Source organism: Malaclemys terrapin, chromosome 4 (assembly GCF_027887155.1).
Source record: "Malaclemys terrapin pileata isolate rMalTer1 chromosome 4, rMalTer1.hap1, whole genome shotgun sequence".
In the NCBI taxonomy this organism is placed as follows: domain Eukaryota; kingdom Metazoa; phylum Chordata; order Testudines; family Emydidae; genus Malaclemys; species Malaclemys terrapin.
Window position 1 is genome coordinate 137,996,634 of NC_071508.1, and position 24,640 is coordinate 138,021,273.

Genomic DNA, 24,640 nt, shown 5'->3' on the forward strand with positions numbered 1-24,640 from the left:
GTCCTCTCCGTTCACCTGGTGGTGTCCTTCCTTCAGAGGATCGAGAACACGCTGGCGGATCACCTCAGCAGGTTATTCCACTCGCATGAGTGGTCTCTGCGGCTGGATGTCATCCACCCCATATTCCAAAAGTGGGCGTTTCCCCAGGTTTGCCTCCCGCAGCAACCGGAAGTGCCCAGCTTTCTGCTCCTTCCAGGGTCGCTGTGCGGGCTCCCTCACAGATGCGTTCCTGCTTCCCTGGACGGGTCGCCTGCTTTATGTCTTCCCTCCATTTCCCTTTGTGTACAAGGGCCTACTCAAGATCCACAGAGATGGGGCGAGGGTGATTCTGGTGGCTCTGGCGTGGTCCCGGCAGCATTGGTACACCACACTGTTGGCACTGTCCATGGACGTTCCAGTCCCGTTGCCTCTTCTTGCCGACCTGCTCACTCAGGATCACGGTTGCCTCTGTCATCCCGATCTGGGGTCTCTCCATCCTCTTCATGGCATGGATGCTGCATGGCTGAACTCTGTGGAGCTTCTGTGTTCAGACTCTGTACGACAAGTACTGCTGGGCAGCAGGAAGCCGTCCACTCGAGCCACGTATCTGGTGAAGTGGAAGCAGTTTTTGTGTTGCTGCGACCAGCACCACACCCTCCCCCTCCCGGCACCGGTGCCCCTCATTTTGGAGTACCTCGTGCACCTGAAACAACAAGGCCTGGCGGTGTCTTCAGTGAAGGTTCACTTACAGCCATCTCGGCTTTTCACCTGGGCGTGTCTGGCTGCTCTGTCTTTGCCAACCCAATGGTTGCTCACTTTCTCAAGGGCTTGGACCGCCTCTATCCTCAGATTCCGCAGCTCGTCCCTTCGTGGGACCTTAACCTGGTCTTTTCAAGGCTCATGGGGCCCCCATTCGAAATGCTGAACATGTGCTTCCTCCTGTATCTCTCATGGAAGATGGCTTTCCTTGTCACCATCACATCGGCAAGCCGCGTCTCCGAGCTGAAGGCCCTTACCTTGGAACTGCCTTACATGGTCTTCCACAGGATAAGGTACAGCTCAGACCTCACCTTGCCTTTCTTCCCAAGGTAGTGTCGGCCTTTCATACTAGCCAGGATATTTTCCTGACCTGTTTTTTACCCTAAACCTCACGCTGGTTCCCTGCATTCCCTCAGTGTCCACAGGGCCCTTGCCTTCTACATCGAGCGCACTAAGCCATTCAGGCATTCAGGAAATTGACCCAGCTTTTCGTTGCGGTGGCGGATGGGATGAAGGGTCTCCCGGTCTCCTCTCAGAGGATCTCCTCATGGATTACATCCTGCATCCGTGCTTGCTATGAGCTGGCCGGCGTACCGACCCCAGCTCTCACTGCTCACTCCACTAGGAACCAGGCCTCGTCGGCGGCATTCCCAGCCCAGGTACCGATCCAAGAAATCTGCAGGGAAGCGACTTGGTCCTTGGTTCATACCTTCACCTCGCACTATGTCATTGTCAGAGTAGCCGGCAAGAAGGAACTGAGGAGGCGCCGGGTTGGCTGGGGTATATATTGAGTGCCATGAAGGCGCCACTTCAGGGGGCTCCACAACCGACCCAATGGATGCTGCTAGGGGAAAACTTTCCAATGGCCGTGCATGCAGCACGCGCACACTTAATTGGAATGGATATGAGCAACATATCTTGAAGAACATCAGTTACAAAGGTGTAACTGTTTTTTCATGCAGTTCCAGCAATACCGGATTTACAATGGCGCCACTGGTGCCAGGCCCACGGTCGAAAGGGGCCCTGGCCTGCTCGTCTCCGCCCCGCACTCTCTCCTGTGGGGTCAGAGAAGCTTGAAGCTGCCAGCTGCTGGGGCCTCCTTGGCAACCTCTGCCGGCAGCAAAGCTCCTCCCCCGCCTCTTTCCCCAGTGTGCTATGTTCTCCCCCCCCCCCCCCCGCCGCCGATCAGCTGGATCAGCTGCTTGCTGGCAGGAGGGGGGAGGAGGAGGAGCAAGCCGCAGCAAGCCGCTCCAGGGAGGAGGAGGAGAGGCGGGGGTGAGGCCTTGGGGAAGGGGCTGGAATTGGGGCATACCCCTCCAGCCCCCTGCGTGAGCACCCCCATGACCCGAGCCCACACCCACAGCCCTCTGCCCACCCTGACTGTTGCACCCCCTCACGCCCCGAGCCCCCTGCACTCCCCTCACATACCCTGAGCCCCCTACCCTGACTCCTGCACCCCCTCTCACACATCCAGCCCCCTGTCCTGACCCCTGCACTCCCCTCACACCTCCCCAGCCCTGACTCCTGCATCCCACCTCATGCCCCCCCAGCCTCTGCCCTGAAACCTGCACCCCACTCACACACACCCTGCCCTGACTCCTGCACCCCCCCCACATCCCCACTCCCATCCTGAGAACCAAACAGGAGCTGCCCTAGGTAAGCGCTCCACACCCCAACCTCCTCATAGACTCATAGACTCATAGACTTTAAGGTCAGAAGGGACCATTATGATCATCTGGTCTGACCCCCTGCATGCTGCAGGCCATAAAACCGTCCCTACCCCTTCCCTGGACTCTGCTGTTGAAGTCCCCAATCCTGTTTTTAGTGACTTCAATCGGCAGAGACCCTCCTGCTAGAGATCCCTGCCCCATGCTGCGGAGGAAGGCGAAAAACCTCCAGAGGCTCAGCCAATCTGCCCTGGAGGAAAATTCCTTCCCGACCCCAAATGTGGCGATCAGTAAGACCCCGAGCATATAGGCAAGAGTCTCCAGCCCGACCCCGTTAGCCATTATACTACCCCAACCCTGAGCCCCCTCCCTCACCCTAGCTCCTGGCCAGACCCCGCACCCGAACATTTTTTCCCAATATTTGGAAAGATCATTAAGTGGTCCGTTGAGACCCTCCGTGATTTTCAAGTGGTCTGTGGAAAAATAAGTTAGACTACAAGAACAATCAAGGTACCTCACTTTATTTTCATTTACTTGCTATTACTTATAGGAGGAGGATGAAGAAAAAAAGAATGAAAAACGTGGGCAGGGGGAGATGAGAGAATGTTCTTTCTCTTGGCTGGGTCCCAAGGAGGAGCTCCAGAAATGAAGCTAAGCACAGGGCTGGGGGGCCCCATTAACTCTAAATCCATCACTGGTTGTCACGTCACCTGGGCTGGGGATACTGTCAGCTGATCCCCAGGGTCTCCAACCTATCTGGGCAGTACAGCAGACATGGCCCTGCCCACTAGCTCCTCTCCATTCCCTAGCCCACCCACCACTTGCCTCCCCCCCCTTAAGGATTAGCCCTCTCCTCCACTCAGGCTTTTCTGGCAGCCCTGTTGCCAGGTATCCAGTTTATATTGGAAACTCCAGTAGAAAACAGGACCTGAGTGTCCGGTTAGCAGTGCTGACTGGAAACTAAATGTCCAGTTATAGGAGTAACCACATTAGCCTCCGCTCCTCCCACTCCCAACACCCACCCCAGAGGACTGGAAGAGAACCTGTCCTGATGCTGTGGGAGGAGGGGCAGCTCAATGCAGAAAGAGACAGAGAATGGGCTAGAACCAGGTAGGTACCCGCTTTAGGTGGGCAGGGGCGGATCCTGTTTACCCCCTCCCCAGCCCTGCTGCGCTTGCAGTTTATCCCAACCCCTCCCTTGCTCCAGAGACCAACCCTAGCTCCTGCCCCACTGTGCTTTTACCCCCGGCCCCTTTTACAATCATTCCCCAGGGGGGCCCACAAATATGTTTGGTGCCGGGCCCACAAAAAGTTAATCCGGCCCTGAGTTCCAGGAGCTTCCTACCCCACAACCACCTTCCCTTTCCCTTTTCAGAGACTCCTCCCAAGAGAGACTATTACATGAAGAGGTGCAATTCCTTGTATCTCTTCTATTTCTCTTCAATTCATGGGAGGAGTTTTTGTTCCTGTTGCTGTCTAATTCCCAAAATTGACATCTCATTCTGGACTTGAGAGATCTGAACACCTTTGTTTGCCTGTTCACACTTATATTGGTGACCCTGGCTTCAATTGGATCCTCTAGGCTGGTTTGCCATTCTGTATCTGAAAGATGCATATTTCCATCCATCCAGTGCACAGGAAATACCCGTGGTTCATAGGTGGGAAGACAAACACACTGCCAGTACATATGGTTGCCTTTCAGCTTGTCAGAAGCCCCAAGAATATTTATAAAATGTCTGGCTGTAGTAGCAGCACACCTAAGAAGGCAGGGCATTTTAGAATACCTATACCTTGACAACTGGCTGATTCAGGGAAGTTTTCCTCAGCAAATCACGAACAGCATACATCACATTCTACAGCAGTTCTCTATTTTGGGGCTCGATATCAGCCAAGACAAATCCTCTTTAAATTCCATTTTTTGAGTCAGTTATAGACTCCACCACAGTGAGGGCATATCTGCCATGAAGCAGATTTAACAATATATTTCTCCTCATAAATCAACTACAGACAAGCCCTCGGACACCAGTAAAAACGTGTACAATTGCTAGGGCATATGGCTTTGTGCATATTTGTGACTCAATTTGCTGGAATTTGCTTTTGTTGTTTATTAGGATGGTACTTACCACCCAATAAACATCATCTAGACGTGGTTCAGATTCCCCCAAACACCCTATTTTCCTTAAATGGTAGAAGAACCCAGATCAAGTCTGCAAGGGTGTTCCTTTTTCTCCATTGCTCCATACCAAGGTTCTAGTGATGGATGCTTCCACTTTGGGATGGAAAGGATCATCTGGACACACCTGGAGCTCAGGGCACGTAGTTGCAAGAAGAGTCTCAACTACACATCAACATATTGGAGCTCAGAGTGATCCAAATAGCATGTGCACATTTGTTCCTTACATCCAGGCAAAGAGCATCTGATTAATGACTAACAATTCCACAGCTACGTTTTAGATAAACAGGGAGGCGCCACATCTACTCCTCTGTGCCAGGAAGATATCATCCTGTGGACCTGGTGCATAAGCAATCAGGTAACGTTTTCAGCCTTTCATCTGCCATGGTGTGATACCTTGGGGTTCACCCAGGCCAGGAAGGAGTTCAGTCAACACTTGCCTTGCAACTATGGATACCTCAAATGCTATGCTGCTGTGGCTCACAGCCCTGGCACCAACAGCCAGCAGACAAGCATGAAGATCTCATCTTGGCTTCCACCACCGAGTTACTCTTTGCAGGGGGACCTGAATAACCCTTCCAGCCCCAAGTTCTCCACAAAAACGTTTCTCTGCAGCGCTCAGCCACTCTCACTGTAACCCTCACAAAACCTTATTAAGTTGGCTGCTCTTTTAAAGAGACAATACACAGCAGCCTGTTAACTTAACTGGGGTTAAAATGATATAATCTTGCTATTATGTTAAGAGATTGTGAGGATGAAGATGGTTAAGCCCTTAGCAATTTTGAAACTATGAATAAAAAAGAGGGGTGGTGTTGACTTCTGAACTTGTCATTGCCTCCCATTCCTAAAACCCCACTCGGATTAAATGTATTTAAACCACTTCTGCGTGTTGACTTGTTGTTGTTTTTATTCACAGTAACAAAGGTATGGAGCACCTTCTGAGCATGAAGTGTAAAAATGTGGTCCCGGTCTATGACTTGCTGCTGGAAATGCTGAATGCACACACGCTTCGAGGTCAAAGAAAGTCTGCAGTCACAGATTCTGAATTTGGCACATCAGAACAAACTGATACTAGAGATGTTACGCGGAATATGGCAGAACAGTAACTTTATAATTACCTGGAAGATCAGGTTTGTAGGAAAGTGTGAAGCAAAACAACATTGTTTAGAGCTATCGAAAACTTGATATGTCTCATGAATCTTAGACAACCTTTTTGGGGCCCTATTCTAATCTTTCAGATTTGCACATGTTTATCTTGGATAAGGCTGTATATCACCACCTGTATTGTGCAAAGCACATCTTGTCCATGTTTCTGACATAATACTTTGCACTTACACTAATGCTTTCTGTCTGGGACTTATGAACACAATACCCCTGTGAGACTGGAAATTATTATTACCCCTTTTTAAAAAATGGGTAAACTGAGGCAGAGAGAAGCTAAGTGCTTAAGAACCAACAGCAAGTCAGTGGAGAGCTGGGAATAGTGTCCTGACTCCCAGTTCTTGCTTTAACCACTGGACTATGTTTTCTGTCAATATATCAACATATGAAATGTACAGCTGTTACATCATACGGGAGAGATTTGATTATGTGTATATGATGACGATCACTGGGGAAATGCCTACATTTCAGTTAACATGATTAAAATGCCAAGACACATGCAAAATTTAAATGAGTTTATTCTTTGTATGATTATGCAATGGATGCAGATGGATCACAGAAACACTTCCTCAGGCTTCATTTGAGCCACTCAGAATTGTTTCTGGGACCACTTTAAAGACCAGCTCCATAAACATAAAAACAAGTTTCTTTGTTTTGTGAGCCTACTCTTAGTATTTGAACTGTTTCTTTGTGCATGGTTCTCAACTGCTTAAAGGTTGACTTGACTGCTTAGTCATTTTCATTTAATACCACATTTTAAAATTTATTGTCACTGAGATTAATGTGCTGTTGTTTTGTATATTTATAATGACTTAATGTGTGATAACTTTGTGTAGGTATGAAGGATCAAGAAATTAATGTTTATTATGTGCATTAGTAAAAATAATGTGATACAGTCCATCGAACTATTTTTTTTAAATGGTTTCCTAGGCAAGTTCCCAATCTTCCCTTCACTTCCATCTTGAGTACAGAGGTGTCTAGCAGTATTGTCAGGTTCTTGGGGTTCTGGTAATGCAGGGTACATAACATGTAGCATGAGCCGAGATGAGGCTCAGCTGAGATCTGCTTTTACTTACATGACTCAGTTTTGCTCTCTTATTTTCAAGAGGAAGTTACATGTAACTTGCTTTGCTAGGGAAGCTGTACCCTAAGTTATGCTTTTTCAACCCTCCTAAAAGAAGCCTAAATGAGAGAGGGAAAAATGCCTCTGGGATAAATTCATGGAGGATAGGTCCATCAGTGACTATTAGCCAGGATGGGCAGGGATGATGTCCCTAGCCTCTGTTTGCCAGAAGCTGGAAATGGATGACAGGGGATGGATCACTTACAAAGTGCACTGCTTCATGTGTGGCAATTCATTATTGGCATGTCACTAAATATGTAGTCATATGAAATATCTGTCTTGTTGATTTCTGCAGCTGTCCAAGGTGCACTGAATCTGAGAGGACCTATAATATGGCCCATAGCCTCAGTTGGAAAATAAGAAAATACTTTTTCTGTCATTTGCTTATATAAATGATAATAACACTGGAGATTAATGAACTTGACTAGATACCATAGTGTTTAGTTGTATATTGTGGTCATTTTAGTTATGTGACTACACTAAATTAGAGATTGATTTGATGTCCATCTAAGTCAGGGTTCGGCAACCTTTCAGAAGTGGTGTGCCGAGTCTTCATTTATTCACTCTAATTTAAGGTTATGCGTGCCAGTAATACATTTTAACTTCTTAACGTTTTTAGAAGGTCTCTTTCTATAAGTCTATAATCTATAACTAAACTATTGTTAATATATAACTAAACTATTGTATGTAAAGTAAATAAGGTTTTAAAAATGTTTAAGAAGCTTCATCTAAAATTAAATTAAAATGCAGAGCCCCCCCAGACCGGTGGCCAGGACCGGTGGCAGTGTGAGTGCCACTGAAAATCAGCTTGCGTGCCGCAGGTTGCCTACCCCTGATCTAAGTCAATGGGGAGGATTTCTGATGATTTCTATGGGATTTGGATCAGGCCCTTAATAGGGAAATGTTGTTGGTTCATTGCCTGGTTGGTATCAGTGGCATATTGTGAATATTACTCAAGCTTTTGATCTTGACATTTTGAAGCCAAGGACATTGTATTTTACAGGAAGGGTAAACACAAGTGTTTTCAATGAATCAGGTTCTGATTTGTAGACTTGTTTTGATCTCCTACTATAACAAATGTTGAGGACAGTCTTAATTCATACTTGCTAACTTTAAAAAAACCACGAGGATATTGGTGTATTTTAATTTTCTTATATTAGTGCAGCGGTTCTCAAACTGTGGGTCGGGACCCCAAAGTGGATTGTGACCCCCTTTAAATGGGATCACCACGGCTGGCATGAGACTTGCTGGGGCCCGGGGCTGAAGCCTGAGGCTTCGGCCCTGGGTGGTGGGGCTCAGGGTGCAGGCCCCCTGCCTGGGACTGAAGCCCTCGAGATTCAGCTTTGGCCCCCCTGCCCGGAGCGGTGGCACTCAGGCTTTGGGGCCCCCCCACCTTCGGCAGTGAGCCTCAGGCTTCAGTCCCCCTTCCGGGTGTCATGAAGTAATTTTTATTGTCAGAAGGGGGTGGCAGTGCAATGAAGTTTGAGAACTGCAGCACTAGTGTAATAGCTACTGTAACTAATGGACAGAGAAAATACAGATGTCGTTTTGAATTCACTGGTGCCTGTTTTGAGTGAAACTGTACTGAGCAGTACTAATGAGCAAGCAATAGGGCATGCAGGTGCTTTGCAGGTTTCCCACACAACACTATCAGTGCATCTCAATCCTCTCCTACTTCATCCCTTGCTCCTCGGTTCTGGGCCTTTCAAGCAGAAGCTGTCAACTGTGCCTCTTTGTAAAGAATTATGTGATGGTTTTGTGATCTAGAATGATGTGAGCAAATTAACTTCCACTTGTGAGCTCATCATGGATTGAATTCAGGTCTCTATAGGTAAAAGATTAACATATCTGTCCACTGTGCCTTTCCCTAGGTACACCCCTGGAATCAGATAACATTCCTGTAAGCTGTAGCCTGAAATAATTCCTTGATTTGAGAGATGAGGCAGGCAGTCTCACGGCATTTCAGATGTGTGCTTTAAATATGATTTGTTTGCGGTAACATGCACTAGATATTTTCCATTTATGCTGCATTTAGTAAGACATCCTACTTTACACCATTTTTCTTGACTGAAACCTGCCATGGTGCAACTAAGTCCTGTGGTGTCAGACTGCATTATGTTGGTCTGACACCACCAACTCCACTCTGTTCCTTTTGACTGGTACGCTGCCTACAGGTTATAGACCGAGGGAGCAAAGAATAGTGGTATTCTTCTTCAAGTGCTTGCTCATGTCCATTCCATGCTAGGTGTGTGCTCACCATGAGCACTGTTGCTGGAAATTTTTCCCATAGTGGTATCTGTTAGGCCTACTCTAGCACCCTCTGCTGCTGTATGCATATGCACTGGTATAAAGGGGTGCCACCAACCCCACACCCTCTGTTTCTTCTTGCCACCTGTGACAGTTGCTGGTATAACCCTTTCTTGCTCTGACAAGGTTTCTTCCCAGTGGTTCTGGACTCTTCCTTCATAATAGTTTAGTGTTGTGGTAGTGTATATAGTAGTGTATACAATTCCTGTCCTCAAAGGACTTTTCAGTACCGGGCTTCAACCCTTGTGCCTATTGTGAGTGACCCGCACTTGAGTTGCTTAACGTGCTTGGGGCCCCGGTACTAGGGGAAAACCCCAGGGATTCCATACGGTGATGGGATTTCAGGGACTGGCACCTTGCCAGGGAGTGGGATGCCAGGATCAGGTGGGGTTTGCCCCTGCATGATACCAGGGGAGCTGGTGCCAGGAAGATGCTTGACGCACCCTGTTCCCTCCTGTGGCCCTACTGGAATCCTTGGGGTTTTCCCATAGTACCGGGGCCTTCTTCCCACCGCTCCTACTCGGTGGTCTCCAAGAGATGGGCTACCGCTCCCTCCAGCTCGGCACCGGATCCAGACTCCAGTACCTGGTCTGGTATCGAAGTCCAGGAGATGCCCCTAGTGGACATAGTCAAGGCATAGGAAGGATTCCCTCCTCCGGTGCAAACCTTCTCGTCCTCCCCAGATAAAGCTGTTGCAGGTCCCAGCAGCCTACTTCCCTAGGATGATTTCAGGGCCCATTAGGACCTTCTGAAGCAGGTCGCTTCAAACCTGGGCTTTGGAGATAGAGGAGCTCAAATAGACATCACACAGCCTTATTGATATCCTGGCTGAAGCAGCTCCCTCCAGAGTGGTCCTGCCCATCAGTGAGGCGGTGATGGGACCAGTCAAGGTCCTATGGCAAACTTCTTCTCTGGCTCCCACTTCATAGACGGCAGAGAAAAAGTACTATGTGCCAGCAAGCTGGTTCGATTACCTGTACTCGCACTCTCCCCTGGGGTACCTAGTGGTATCTGCAGCTAACGAAAAGGACAGACAGGGCTAGTTGAGTGCTACCCCGAAACAAAAAGATGCTAAGAAACTGGACCTTTTTGGAAGAAAGGTTTATTCCATGGGTAGCCTCTAATTGCATATCGCCAATCAGCAAGCTTTGCTGGGGAGATACAGTTTTAATCTCCCTGAATAAGTTTAGACTCCCTGCTCTCAAGAGTTGACGCTTTGCGGCCCTCTTAGAAGAGGGTAAGAATGTGGCCAGGACCTCTCTCCAGGTGGTTCTGAATGCTGCCAACTCGGTGGTCTGGACAGTGGCCTCCGTGGTCACTATGAGGCACTGTTCCTGGCTCTTCTGATCTTCCCCATGAGGTCCATCAGTTAATCCAGGACCTCCCATTTGAAGGCTCCTCCCATTTCTCGGAGCAGACAGACACAAGACTTCATGGACTGAAGAACTCAAGGTCCACCCTATGACCCTTAGGACTATATGTTCCGTCTGCCTCCAGAAAACATTTCAGGCCCCAGCAGCTTCCTCGGTTCTCGGGAGCTGCAAGACAGGCACCCCACAAAAGAAAAGTCAGAGGTTATAAACAGTGCCAACCATTCCCATCCACCTCAGCCTCCCAGTCAGAGCCTCAGAGTTACTCTGGCAGTCTCAAGCAGGCCTTTTGAAGGTGAGCATGAAGGTGCTGTACCAGTCACCGTTTCAGGTCTGCCCCTCCCCCTCCCATTTCATTTTTGGACCATCTGTTGCTCTTCAGCCCAGCTTGGGCATCCATAACATTGGACCAATGGGTCCTGAGTACAGTGACAATCAGATATACCCTTCAGTTTTTATCCATCCCTCCCTTCCACCCACCTTCCACTCCTGTCCCTCTTCAGGGACCCTTCTCACGAGGAACTCTTTATCCAGGAGATGCAATCCCTTTTACGTATGGGGGCTGTGGAGGGAAGTTCCTTAAGACTTGAGAGGGAAGGGGTTTTACTCCTGATATTTCCTAATCCCAAAGGCAAAAGCGGGGCTCCAGCCCATCTTGGACCTGTGTCACCTCAACAGAAATCTCAAGAAACTGAGCTTCCGCATGGTCTCCCTGGCCTCCATCATTCCCTCCCTGGATTCTGGAGACTGGTATGCCACCCTTGACTTAAAGGACACATGCTTTCACATTTCTATCTTCCGTGACCACAAGATTTCTCAGGTTGTAGTGGGTCATTGCCACTACCAATTCACTGCCCTTCTGCCTATCGGCAGCCCCAAAAGTTTTTACGGTGTGTATGGGATTGTAGCAGCCTTCCTCAGATGTTGAGGCATTCAGATCTACCTGTTCCTCGATGATTGGCTGATCAAAGGTCAGTCACAGGCTCTTGTGCAAGACAGCATCAGCACGGTCCGAATCACGTTCAGGGTGCTGGGCCTGCTGATAAATGAGCAGAAATCAACTTTTGTTCCGGTTCAGAGAATAGAATTTATTGGTACCATGCTCGACTCGACCTAAGCCAGGGCTCTCCTGCTGGCAGCCCACTTCCAGACCATGACAAACCTGGTATCTAAGGTCATAGCCCACCCAATCACGACAGCTTGAGTATGCTGAAGCTACTGGGTCACATGGCGGCTTGTACTTACATGGTTCAATATGCAAGGCTGCGCCTCAGGCACCTCCCAGATGGGGCTAGCGTCAGTATAGTCCCTGAGCAGACACCACTTGGACTCAGTACTTACAGTCCCTCCCCTGCTTCTCGCCTCCCTGGGCTGGTGGAAGGAACCAAGGTGGGTGGGTAACGATGGAGGTGCCCTTCGTTGCCCCACTACCGTCTGTGTCTTTAGTCTCAGATGCGTCAAACCTAGGGTGTAGAGCCCATCTCAACAACCTCAGGGCTCAGGACCTCTGGTCCCGGGAAGAGCTCTTCTTGCACATAAATGTCAGGGAACTCAGAGCAGTGTGCCTGGCTTGTGAAATGTTCCTTCCCCAGGTCTCAGGCAAGGTGGTTCATGTCCTGGCAGACAATACAGCAGCCATGTTCTATATCAACAAGCAAGGAGGGGCCCGATCCTCTGCCCTGTGTCAGAAGGCAGTCGATCTATGGGACTTCTGTGTGAGACACTCCATTCATCTTGAGGTGTCTTACCTCTCACTCCACCTGGATCTGATTTCAGAAGACAATGGCTGGTTGCTTCACCCGAACCTCGCCTCCCTGCACCTAACTGCATGAATGCTGCATGGCTGAACCCTGAAGAACAGGCCTGCTCAGAACAGGATCGATGAGTCTTGCTAGGCAGTAGAAAGCCTTCCACTGTTTGGTCAAGTGGAAACATTTCACTTGTTGGGCCTCTGAATGGGATCTCTCTCCATCTCAATCTTCTCTTCAGTCTATTTTGGGCTATTTGCTCCACCTAAAGCAGCAGGGTCTGGCATTCTCATCTATTAAAGTTCATTTGACGGCCCTCTCAGCCTTCCATCCCCCAGTGAATGGCAGATCAGTGTTCTCCCTCCGAAATGATGGTCTGGTTTCTCAAGGGGTTGGAAAGACTCTATCCTCAGGTTTATGAACTGACATTTCGCCCTTTCCCCCATGGGACTTAAACCTTGTCCTGTCGAGGCTTACGGGTTCCCATATCGAACCATTAGCATCATGCTCCCTACTACTTATCTCCTGAAAGATTGCCTGCATGGTGGCGATCACCTTGGCCAGAAGGTTCTCTGAGATCAAGGCCCTTATGTCAAGGACAAGGTCTGACTGCGCCCTCATCTGGCCTTCCTGCCAAAGGTGATATCACAATTCCACAACAACCAGGTCATTTTTCTACCTGTCTTCTTCCCAAAATCTCACAAGAACGACGGCTTCATACATTGGATGTTAGGCAGGCCCTCACCTTTTATATTGATAGGACTAAGCCCTTCCGCAAATCCACGCAACTGTTTGTGGCAATAGCGGAAAGGATGAGAGGGCTACCTGTGTCAACCCAAAGAATCTCATTCTGGATAACCACTTCTATTTGGGCTTGCTATGAATAGGCAAATATCCCACCTCCAGCCATCATTACTGCTTATTCCACAAGAGCACAGGCTTCATCAGCAGCATTACTTGTACTGGTACCAATCCAGGACATCTGCAGAGCTGCAACCTGGTCGCTGGTTCATACCTTTGTGTCCCACTATGCCATCATCCAACAGGCCCAATGCCAGTTTCAGGAGAGCAGTGTGGCAGTCAGCACATCCATGAACTCTGAGTCCACCTACTGGGGTACTGCTTGTGAATTACCTAGCATGGAATGGATATGAGCAAGCACTCGAAGAAGAAAAAACGGTTACTAACCTTTTGTAACTACTGTTCTTTGAGATGTGTTGCTTATGTCCATTCCATGACCCACCCTTCTACTCTCTATTGGAGTTACCAGCAAGAAGGAACTGAGAGGGTGCAGGGCTGGCAGCACCCCTTATACCAGCTCATGTGCACATGGCTCCAGAGTGCGGTAGATCTGACCCAACTGATACCACTGAGGGAAAAATCTCTGGCAACAGTGCATGCAGCACGCACACACCTAGCATGGAATGGACATGAACAACACATCTCAAAGAGCAATAGTTACAAAAGGTTAGTAACCAATTCTTCACAGAATACAAGCAACATGAAATGTTCTGATACTGTGAGAAGAAAAGGGAGCCAAAAGTGGGAAGTATCATGGAGAGAGCCAGGCGAGGGGAAAACAGTATATGGAAAATGAGGAAGGGAACAGAGGGGGGAAATGGAGGTAAAATGGTGTCTCACATTTCAGGGATAGGGGTTCCACAGTGTCCCATGTTTTAGGAGTCTTGGTCCCACATTGCAGCAGTAAGAGGTTAAGATGTGTGGACTTGAATGATTTGTTGACAAATCATTTTCTCTGTACAGGTACTTGTTCCCATGATTTGTATCAGCCCTATGGTTATCTTAAAGGTTGAAAGGTAGAAACCTGTGGAAAACATTACCTTTTGTTAATTGAAAACTTTTCCCCAGAGATGGCATATTAAATATTGATAGATGTTATATTTCTCTGCTAGAATTGTTTGCTATTTTAATATCTTTATTGTGGTTATATTAAGGAGAACTTATTGTAGTAGCTGAAGTCCTTCATGATCTCTCAATGTTTTCCTTTATTCCTGGCCTCCTCACTCCACTAAAGCCGCTGCCAATGATCTGTAACTTCTGAGGCTATGGCCATTCCTGGAAGATAGATTTATATAGAGAGATATACACACACTATTTAGAGCAGCTTACAGGTGATTCAGCTTAGAATATGAAACTGACAGAAAGGGAGTTGCACATCTAGGGCTGATCCTGCCAGATGCTGAGCTCCCTCAGCTTCCACTCACATCATTTGAATTTGAAGACCAATATCCTTCCAACTCAGGCCCTTTATTTCCAGGGCCTATTTCTGCAAATGAACCCTTATCATCTAATTGTGCACTGCAGTATCCAAAAAGTTTGGCTCTATCCATTATAACATTTTTGAATCTTGAATTATGAATTTTTGAAAGGCATGGCACAAAATGCATGCTTCTGAATCTCTGAGGTTGTCCGAATGATACCATGTAGACATGTATTGAAGTAGCTGTTCCACACTAGAATACACTTTGGCACAGGTGTACTAAAAATATGGTTGTAATTACAGCATGGGATTTTAATGCACAATGGTACTGTCAAAATATATATATTTTGTTTGAGGAGCCTACATATGAATGATGAATGTTTGTAATTTTTTTTCATACTTTGGCCAAGATTTTCAAGTGACTAGTGATTTTTGGGTGCCTCCACTTTTGAGTGGCCAATTTTAGATATCTTAAAGGGGTATAGTTGGCTTTATCCCAGCCTTTCCTGATGGTCTCTCACAGGGGGAGTGTTGAGGCCAGCTGATGGGAAGAGAGAAGGCATTATAGTTTGAGGAAGGGGTGGGGCTGGAGCATGGGGCGCTCTGCCATTCCTTTGTTGGCAGAATGGTCTGTAGGAGCCTGTTCTAGCTGGTGTACACCTTGTGGCTGCTTTACCTTGCACGGGGAGAGGTTGGAAGGAGATATCCTCCTTTACACTCGGCATAGCTGAGGATTGTGTCCTTATTGTAAACGGAGTGGCTGCTTGGATTGCTGCATAGGTGGGGGGTTGAGAATAATGAGGACATATCTACTTTTTCTTACTTCTTTGAGAAACAGGCATGTTACACTAGTGCTTCTATTTATATCCCACTAAGGTGTTGATTCAGCAAGGCAATTAAGCATGGGCTTGAGGCTGACTCGATGCCTAAAATGATACTGAAGAAAATTATATAAGCATATACAAGAGAAGTAGATGGATTGTTGAAATGTATACTGAACATTACATATACTATCTATCTAAGACCACAATTCATGTGAGATAACTGATAATAAATTATAGCGGTTGTATATTAATGAGTTACCATTATGTTTTAGATAATTTTAATGTATGTATATTCTTTGAGTAACAAAAATAGCTAATATTAGAAACTTATCTTTAATGCTTAGATATACTGACAAATCTTAAAAAAAAAAAAAGAAAGAAATGACAAAATGTTTTTACTCATTTAACATTTTTAGCCATGTAAATAAAGGTGAATCTGTGGGCAATGTAAAAATGCATTCATTTTTATCAAGTTTTGCTAATAATAAATGGTAGTGATTCAAAAGGGATGCTGTAGTTCATCTCTATGCCTTTACTTCTATCTACGCACCTTAAAAAAACCTTTTGCAATCTTTGTTACCAAGAATTACCTAAATGCCTAGTATGCTGTGGTCAGGATCAGTTCTTGTTTTTTCTCAAGGCTTTTAAAGACTGCCACTTTAGCAAGATGCTAATTTTTAGTGGTACTGGCTAAATAATGGATTGATTTTCATATTTTTTTTGTGGTTTGCTTTCATGAAAAGCAGTTAGCATCTCCATGAATTGTTAATATTGTACAGTGATTGTGAATGTGTACTGTTCCCATAGTTTTGTATTCTAAATCCTGCTTCACGTGTGTACCTTCACTGAAAAAGTTAATTTAAACTAAAATGTTTTTAGAATTCGGTGCCTTTTCAAATATTTTGTGAATGCCAAATCAAGTGGAAAAAATTACCTTATCTCAACTGCTTTTTACTTCTGTAGACTTGTGGTATTTTTCAAGTAATGTGTGTTTCTTTGGATTGTAGGTTTTTGTGGTGGAATAAACAAGTATCATACAAAGTGTAATGTATTTTTTTTTTGGTAGTAGTAGCTTTTAAATAATTTGCTGGAGGTGACTATCATTTTAAATCACAGACTTGATTTTTCCCTTATATTGTTGGTCTTGACATGCCACATTTCATGGATCAAATTTTCTTTAAATATTGTTTTTGGCAGCAAGGATGAAGGGTGAGCTGGAACTTTTGGGTTAAACTGATCCTGATGCAGCCTACCTCCCAGCAGCTAAAAACTCTCTCCAATAACTAGTAAAAGTAGACCCAGTAAACTATAGCAAATTATTAGAAATAAGCCACCTGTAACGTGTGATCTACATGAGAAATAGCTAATTTCCTAAGGAGTAAAATAGTTATTCCTGAAGTTGGTAGACTCTCATTTGTTTTGCTTTTCCTCATGTACCGCAACTATTTGCAAAACTTATAATTCTTTATCTTAAAAAATTCTTCTTTCAACAGCCCAGCCCAACCCTAGGAAGTAACCCTACGGTGAAAAATCAGAGGCCAGACTTCAGTATCAAGCTACGAAAGGGTTATTGTAATCAACTGAGAGTAAAAATAATTTTGAAGATGTCTGAAAGGTAGCTTGGTAAGGTTCTTTTCCAACTTATTTTTTGGGACATTTTGAGATCTGGTAAAAGCTCCTTGTATATTCTATATCACATCACCTTGGCAATTGGATAAATTGTACGTAATGAAGGTAAATTGTAGGCTATGAAATTTTCCTTTGACCTTTAATTTCCTTCAAATTTTCTCTTAGAAAAGTTGTGTAATAGCATATGTATTGAATATTGTCTGTCAGCAATTTAAAATCAGTACTTAGCAGAAAGCTTTACATGGGCATTTATGACAAACTGGGAAAGAATGGCTGGATTTGATAAAGGTGTAAAGAACTAAAAATACAGAAGCTCTAGACAAGATAAAAGTAATCCATTTCAAAATGAAATAAGTATAGCATAATGCGGGGAAGAGAAGGATGGGGAAAGAGGTGATAAAATCACCCTTCCCTTCTTTCTTACCCACTGATACAGTATTGCTGAAAAATTGGTTTGAATCATGTGGACTACTCTCAAGCCTGGATCAGCAAAAACATTAAATGTAAAGAAATACAAAAATGCAACATATATGCAAAAGTCAGAAAAGCCAATTGATTATTCTCAGAAAGACACTAATGCTTAGGGCACTGCTTAATGCACTAATGTGCTACATCTTGGGGACTAAGAATTTGGGGGCGCTAATAGGAGACGCCTGCGCCAGGGAGCACTTCTGGTTGGTGAGAAGCAGGACAGGTTCAACTCTACTTCTTTATACTTGGAATCTCTCATCATTCTGTGCTTTCACTATGCTGGCGCCACTCCCTGCTAGCAGTTCCTGAGAACAAGCTAGAGTGGGGGCTTTAGTGCACAATTGGTGTACAGGCCTGGGGCATAATCTATTTACATTCACTGCAGGGAGACTTTAAAGGACTCTGCTCTTTCCAAAGATGCAAATATACAAGAAGTTGTTTTTACAAACCTGTCTGAAGGGGGATGGGGAGTGTAGCTGTGGATATCATGAGTAGCAGGAGAGTTCCAAGTATGCCAAAGCAGGCAAATGTGGGTGGGGGTAGGAAAGATACAAAGTTTAGTATTTTGTGCATTTTTGTAAAACTGGCTTTAAAATCTGCCCCCCTCCCCCCACCTCCAAAAGGTACATGGTGTTAGACCCCAGGTTTGTTTCTTGTTCATGTGTCCTACAGTGCAGCCAGGAATGAAGATTATTAGCACTGCAGCAAGGGCTTTTTTTTTTTTTTGCCAGCTGGATGGAGTTCCCTCGCTGTACACTTCCCCCTTTTCTTTAAGAGTGAGGTATAATGGGGAAGTTCATAGCAATTGCTTTGAGGTTGTGAAGGTATTTCAAGACAATGGTCTTGGGGGGGGGGGGGGGCACTAAATTGTTGAATTTACTCCTCTTGTAGGGATGAGTGGGGGTTGGGGGAAGACTGTTGAGCTATGCAATGGCAAATAACATATTTCTGAGTTTTCCTGCAAGGAAAAAAATGGACCAGTTATGGAGTGTCCTTATTTGCAAATTGCTGCACCCCATTTAGTTTCTAAAGCATTTTGGATTGACTCAGTTGTAGTCAATCCATGAAACATTTTGCGTCACACGTTCATTTATAAGCATCAAGTCCAGTAGATAAAGGATTCAGTCACTGCAACCATCAGCAGAATTTTAATGAGAAAAATGTTAACTGTACCTCCACCAAACATATTCTACTAAAACTTTTTCTCATATCATCACCTGAAGTTTTAGCTTCACTTTAAATGTGAAGCGTCTTAAAGTTAACTTATAAAAATCTCTTTTGGCATACTGTACATTATTCAGAAGATTATTAAACCAAAAATCTTTGATTAAAAAGTCTGTTTACATATGTATACATATAGTGTATAATCCACATCATAATTATTTTCATTTAGAAAATATGCACAATATAAACCACTTCCATGCAATATAATTAATTCTTATTTAAAACATAGTATAAAAAAGACACATCCAACTACAACACAGCAGTCCTAACTCTTTGCACATAAAATATGTATCGTTTTCACTGAAAGTGTTGTATGAATAAAGTCCAGTATAACAAAAATATCAGATTTAAATCTGTTTCAGTTTACCACAGTACCCGAAGATGCAAATTGTTGCCCATGATATGTGCATGCACTTAAGATTGCTATTGTCATATTAAACCATGACCCAGACCATTAGTGTTTAACATTGCATTACCCTAGTGTCTGTAACTAATGTCCCATTATTAGTCTGTCAACTTGTGTTCTGTGGACCTTCCAAGTTAAGAGGACTGTATTTATAAAATGCTTGTATCTAGTGCATCAAAGTATGTTACTTATAGAGTTTTAAAAAAATCTATAGAAAAAGTTCATTTTCTGTACAACTAATGCTGTATTACTCACCAAAAAAACTGAAATTCTGAAAAGATCTTGTGAGGTTTCATATGTTCCCTTCCCTGCTCTGCATTGGAAGGAGGCTATTTAAATAATGCCTCACTTCTATTTCAGTGGTAGTACACAGACTCTTGCCGTGGCACCCAGGAAACAGGTGCATTAGTGGCTAGTGTCAAGAAAGCACAGCAGAGAGGGTGAAAATGTGAAACAATATGGAACTTTCTATATTTAAGTACATGAATGCACTGTTTGATAGAAGCAGCATGAAAACAAGCACCCGTGAGACAACGTGTTTTGGTATATTGTAGGGTGATGGGACACTTTCTAGGTTGGTGGAGGTCCATTGGTATATCTCAGCATGGGATAGAAAGAGCGGGCAAAGTTGTTCGCTTGTGTGCAGCTGTAGTCTTCCTCTGAGGATGGGATCATGCAGGCCAGAAGCAGAAGCAAAAGGAAGAGGAACTGCAGGGGTAAAGCTGCTCTTAATACACGATAAAAGAAGGATTGGGGGCTGGAAATTGCTTGAGTGGTTTCAGGCTGGTTTTCCATTCTGTAAATAAAGGATATCAGATATTTTGATAGGGGGAAATGTTAAAAACAAGGTAACTAGCATGTTGCACACACACTGTCATACATGCCCTCTATTTCTGCACCACTACATTAACCCTCTTCTCCCCCCTTTAATGAGGGCAGCCTTCACTTACTGGAACAGAGACTGCTTTAGATGTGAAACACACTTACATCTAGTTTAATAAAGAGTGGGGAGAATGTTGTTTGTTGCAATACCTAGTAGACAGAGTCTAATACGTAAGGAAAACCCCCCAAAAGATTTTAATGTAATTATTTAGCCTTTAAGACAGGGGTGGGCAAACTACGGCCTGCGGACCACATCCAGCCTGCCAGCCGATTTAATCCGTCCCTCAGGCGCCTGCTGGGAGTCAGGGGCTGCTCCACGCACACCTGCCACAGATCCTGGAAGCAGCAGCATGTCCCCACTCTGGCTCCTACATTTAGAGTCAGCCAGGGGGCTCTGTGTGCTGCCCCTGCAGCTCCTGTTGTGCGGGAACTGTGGCCTATGGGAGCTGCACGGGCAACACCTGTGGATGGGGCAGCGTGCAAAGCCGCCTGGCCGCAACTCTGCCTCGGAGCTGGAGGGGGGGACATGTCGCTGCTTGCAGGAGCTGCGTGAGGTAAGCGCTGCCCGGAGCCTGCACCCCTGAACCCCTCCCCTGCCTCAACTGCCTGCCCCAGTCCTAGCCCTGATCCCCCTCCTGCACCCCAGCCCCACCCCAACACCTACATCCCCAGCTGGAGCCCTCCGCCCCCTGCCACAGCCTGGAGCCCCCTCCCAAACCCTGAACTCCTCATTTCTGGCCCCACCCCAGAGCCCTCACTCCCGCCGGAACCCCAATTTTGTGAGCATTCATGGCCTGCCATACAATTTCTATACCCAGAGGTGGCCCTCAGGCCAAAATGTTTGCCCACCCCTGCTTTAGGAACAAGCAGTGTGTGTTAATAGGTTAAGGTAACACCTGCATTTTGCATAGGGTTACTGGAGTCAGTTTTTTAAACAATATCTTTGTTTTCAAGAGCCTAATGTATCTGCATTACATTATCTCCCTGATAGAGGGCTAGGCCTCACATGGTGAAATTTCCTCACCCTGTAATGCAGGATGTATCTTTAACCCATTTACCCTTATCCTACCACCCACACTTGGCTGCAGTGGTGGCTGATTTGTCCAGCCCTGCAAAAGCTGTAATCCCTGCAGGTGCATGGGGTGTGAGAATATGCCATCACCTCAGAAATAAGAGAAGAAAAGTTAAGGCTGCAGCACCTTGCCTCTGCCAATTGTAAAGGGGCCAACCTCCAAAAGGGCACACTGGGGAAAAGTTCCCATAAAAGTGCAACACTATAGTGAAACAAAGGGTTTGTAGGGACTAAGCAGACACAAAGGAAGGTGCTACTTCTATGTACCACCACTGTATCCTCACGTTGGTATCTGGGGGAAATAGTGAAGTCAACCATGAATCCAGATACATTGCCTCCATAATGTGTACAGACCCAAGGAGCAGAGTCTCCCCCCATTTGTTTGCCATTTGGCAGTACAATACACTGGCACCAAGCCATCAGCCTTGCCTACTCTCTTTATTTTAAAACATACTCTACATTTCTACCAAAAATAATGTGCTACCTGACACTGTTGCTCTTGCCTTCTGAAGTTCTCCTTACACCAACCTGTTAAGATAAACATTTATTATTACCCAGCTCTAGGACATTAAAATGTAAACTTTCTCATAACTAAAATGAGCACGTTTCAAGGGGTTTGAGGCTAAAGTACAGATTCAATTCAAGGGGAGGTGGGGTGAAAAGACAGCAAAAATCTTAGAAAAATAGGCATTTCATTAAAAAAGTTCTTGCCGTTTCCTGTAGGTTGGATTTCGCTACTAGTGGATGATAACCTCCAGAATCCAAGTCATCTGCTGCTGTCAGAAATGCACTGATGTCCTAAAAAACAAACCACGCACCCCTAAAATGTGTATACATAAAGCATCAACATAAAAACTGCAAAATGTTGTACAGGGCTATCTTTAAAAAATAATCCATGTGTATATATGGATGGCAGCCAGCTTGTGAACAACAAACAGTTCCAGTGCTAAGCACTCATGGCTTAGGATACCTGTTTTATCCTGTGCAGTTGTGAGAAACAGCTTTGGAAGGAACAGAAAGCATGAGAGGCAGATATGTGCTGATATATTAGCTTGAAAACATGTCAGTAAGCTATACTGGTCTAATTCAAGCCCACTGAGGCATAAGACAGGGTATATCTAATACTGATTGATGACCATACAACATGTAGAAGTTATGTACACGTACATGTACACACACGTATTTCTTATCCCAATAATTGCTCATATTTGATAAGGCAATAAGGAGCTCTAAATACATACAAGTTTTAAATCAACCTGATTTTCTACTCTTGATTATTAAAAAGTGCTATGATAATAAAGGATACAAGAATCAGTGCTGCAAAACCAGCCCAAAATATAAAAAAATCAAGTTTAAAAATCATACCCCTGACTCACCACGTTTCCTTGTGAAGTTTTTAAGTCCTGTGAAACCTGTTCAAGAAGCTGTTTCAGTTTCTTTCCAATTACATGTATTTTCTCATCAGCTTCAATATAATCTTCCCCATCTGATTTAACCAGAAGGTAGGTGGAGATTTCCTGTAGAGTGTTTACTTGAAGCTGTTGTTCCAACAGCTCTTTCTCCAGTTGCTTAAAAAGGAAATGGTTTGAAATATAACAATCAGTATAACTAATTGCTCTAAACATATGGGAGGTTTATAATTTCATAACAAGATGAATTAATTTTATTTCTACAACAGTTCCAGTGAACAATGCAGCATGACTGATGATCCAAAAGGAACAATTCACATAGGGTGTTGCAGACTAGGATTTAGGTGTAATTGCAGGGTTTTGTGGGAAAGATTATTCATAACCTCATCATACTTCAACACAACCTGGTGCACTTAGTCCTGAACCTTAGGGGTACTGTTTGTGAATAGATTAAGTACTCACGAACATATTTAGCTTCAGCTAGATTTACTAGTCAACCAATTCATAAAGCCACAAATCCATTTATGTATAAATGAAATATCCCCAAAATGTACCTGCTTCCTTTCAAACAACCATTTTTTAGAAATAACTATATTACTTTTTATTTTTGTGGAAATAACTTGCATGTTATTCTCATACCTTGACTCGGTAATCAACACATTACATACCATTAATTCTTTTTGGCACTCCAATATTGTATGGGGGTCAGCATTTGGATCAGTGAATTGTGCATTATGTCTTCGACTTTCAGCACTTGCTAGTCCCAAGAGTAGTTTCTGACTCAGTTCATGGAAATCCTGAAGAAACAAGTAAAGGGTTACAAGAATGTGTGCCTGGAGTATTGTAATAAAAATCAACCAACCACTCTTGCTCTGTTATTATGCACTGAAACAGTTGACCAAGTATTTTTACTTAGGTTTGTTGTAAATTAGAGGGTTACTCAAAAAGATGACTAGTCATCCTGTGCTAAAACTACAGTTAACAGCTCAGACTAGTGGTCCTAACTCTGTCAGCGCCTTCTGTGGCTTTAAGCAAGTGATTTAATTTCTCTTCTTCAATTGTGCCATGTCATCTATAAAACAAGGGAAATAAGGTAGAGCTACTTCTCAGGCATGTTGTGTGGATTGCTTTAAACACGATAAGTCTTCAAATATGTTAAGAGCTGTTATAAAGAGGATGGTGATCAATTGTTCTCCACTAAAGGTAGGACAAGTAACCTGATTAATCTGCTGCAAGGAAGAATTAGGTTAAACATTTAAAAAAAAAAAAAAAAAAAAAAACCTGTCTAACTATAAGAACAGTTCAGTGATAGGCTTCCAAAGGAGGTTGTGGAATCCCTCTCATTGCCTAAGACTCTAGGTTTACTTGGTTCTGCCTCACCGTGCGGCAGGAGAGAGCGGGGGAGGAAGGAAAGGGAAGAGATTAGATGACCTCTCAAGTCCCTTCCAGCTCTACATTTCTAAGATTCTATGAAAAACACTGTAAGTGCTAATTACTACTAGTGTGGTTATCCTGTGCATAAAAAAGGGCACACATTCAAAGAAATCTATAATGTGAGAAAAAATTCAAAGGAACTCCTGATATTCCTGCAACTGCCATACTGTGTCCTCTGATCTACTTATATCAGCTCATTACAAATAAACTCTCATTCAAAGTGTTACAAGACAAATGTTTGCTCTATTTACCTGGCACTGCATTAGGGTTTGTTGTAAACCCCTTCTCCAGTTGTCCATTGAATGAGAAACTTTCTCCCAGCGCAAATTCACTTGTCGAAGTCTGTTTTGAAGCTCTTTGGATTCAGTGCTATCTGTTTGCTGGAAGTCTTTGCTGCTCTGATTAATGGAGAACACTAAAGCCTTGTAGTTATCAAAGGCTTTAAGCATGTCCTGAAGAAAGAAGCCGATTAGAACCCTCAGTGAATTATCAATACGTTTTATTGTCCATTTAAAACAATCCTCCACAAACTAAGAAATCACAAATATTTCAGGGAGTCACTGGATCTGAAAAAGCGTTTTCCAGGGAAGACTTTTTTCTAGGGAAGACTTTTAAGGCAGAATTTCCCAATTTCTTGAAGTTGAATACCCATTGGCAATTGAAGGAGCAATAAAGTAATTGCATAAGGTAGAATTTTGCAAGGATCTGGATGTTTAAAATTCTACATTCTATTAGAAGCTCAATAGTATTTACAAGTTTTCAGGACCTTGATTTTACAGTT

The 24,640-nt window shown here is 44.5% G+C and overlaps 2 protein-coding genes across 9 annotated transcripts in view; one reads left to right on the plus strand and one right to left on the minus strand.

Moving 5' to 3' along the window:
• Positions 1-5,838, plus strand: part of ESR2 (estrogen receptor 2) — a 70,753-nt gene extending 64,915 nt beyond the window's left edge. The window contains exon 9 of the mRNA XM_054026987.1: positions 5,495-5,838. Coding sequence (XP_053882962.1) covers positions 5,495-5,684 — 190 coding nt within the window. The 3' untranslated portion in view covers positions 5,685-5,838. The remainder of the gene's footprint in view (positions 1-5,494) is intronic.
• Positions 5,839-18,564: 12,726 nt separating this feature from the next.
• The window catches only part of SYNE2 (spectrin repeat containing nuclear envelope protein 2), a 262,085-nt gene continuing 256,009 nt past the window's right edge, over positions 18,565-24,640 (minus strand). For all 8 annotated transcript variants that reach the window (XM_054026012.1, XM_054026015.1, XM_054026014.1 and 5 more), the window contains 6 exons: positions 24,111-24,311; positions 23,094-23,222; positions 22,393-22,584; positions 21,728-21,814; positions 21,501-21,544; positions 18,565-19,858 (listed from right to left, as the gene is read on the minus strand). In XM_054026012.1, the coding sequence (XP_053881987.1) occupies positions 19,633-19,858; positions 21,501-21,544; positions 21,728-21,814; positions 22,393-22,584; positions 23,094-23,222; positions 24,111-24,311 (879 nt within the window). In that variant the 3' untranslated portion in view covers positions 18,565-19,632. The remainder of the gene's footprint in view (positions 19,859-21,500; positions 21,545-21,727; positions 21,815-22,392; positions 22,585-23,093; positions 23,223-24,110; positions 24,312-24,640) is intronic.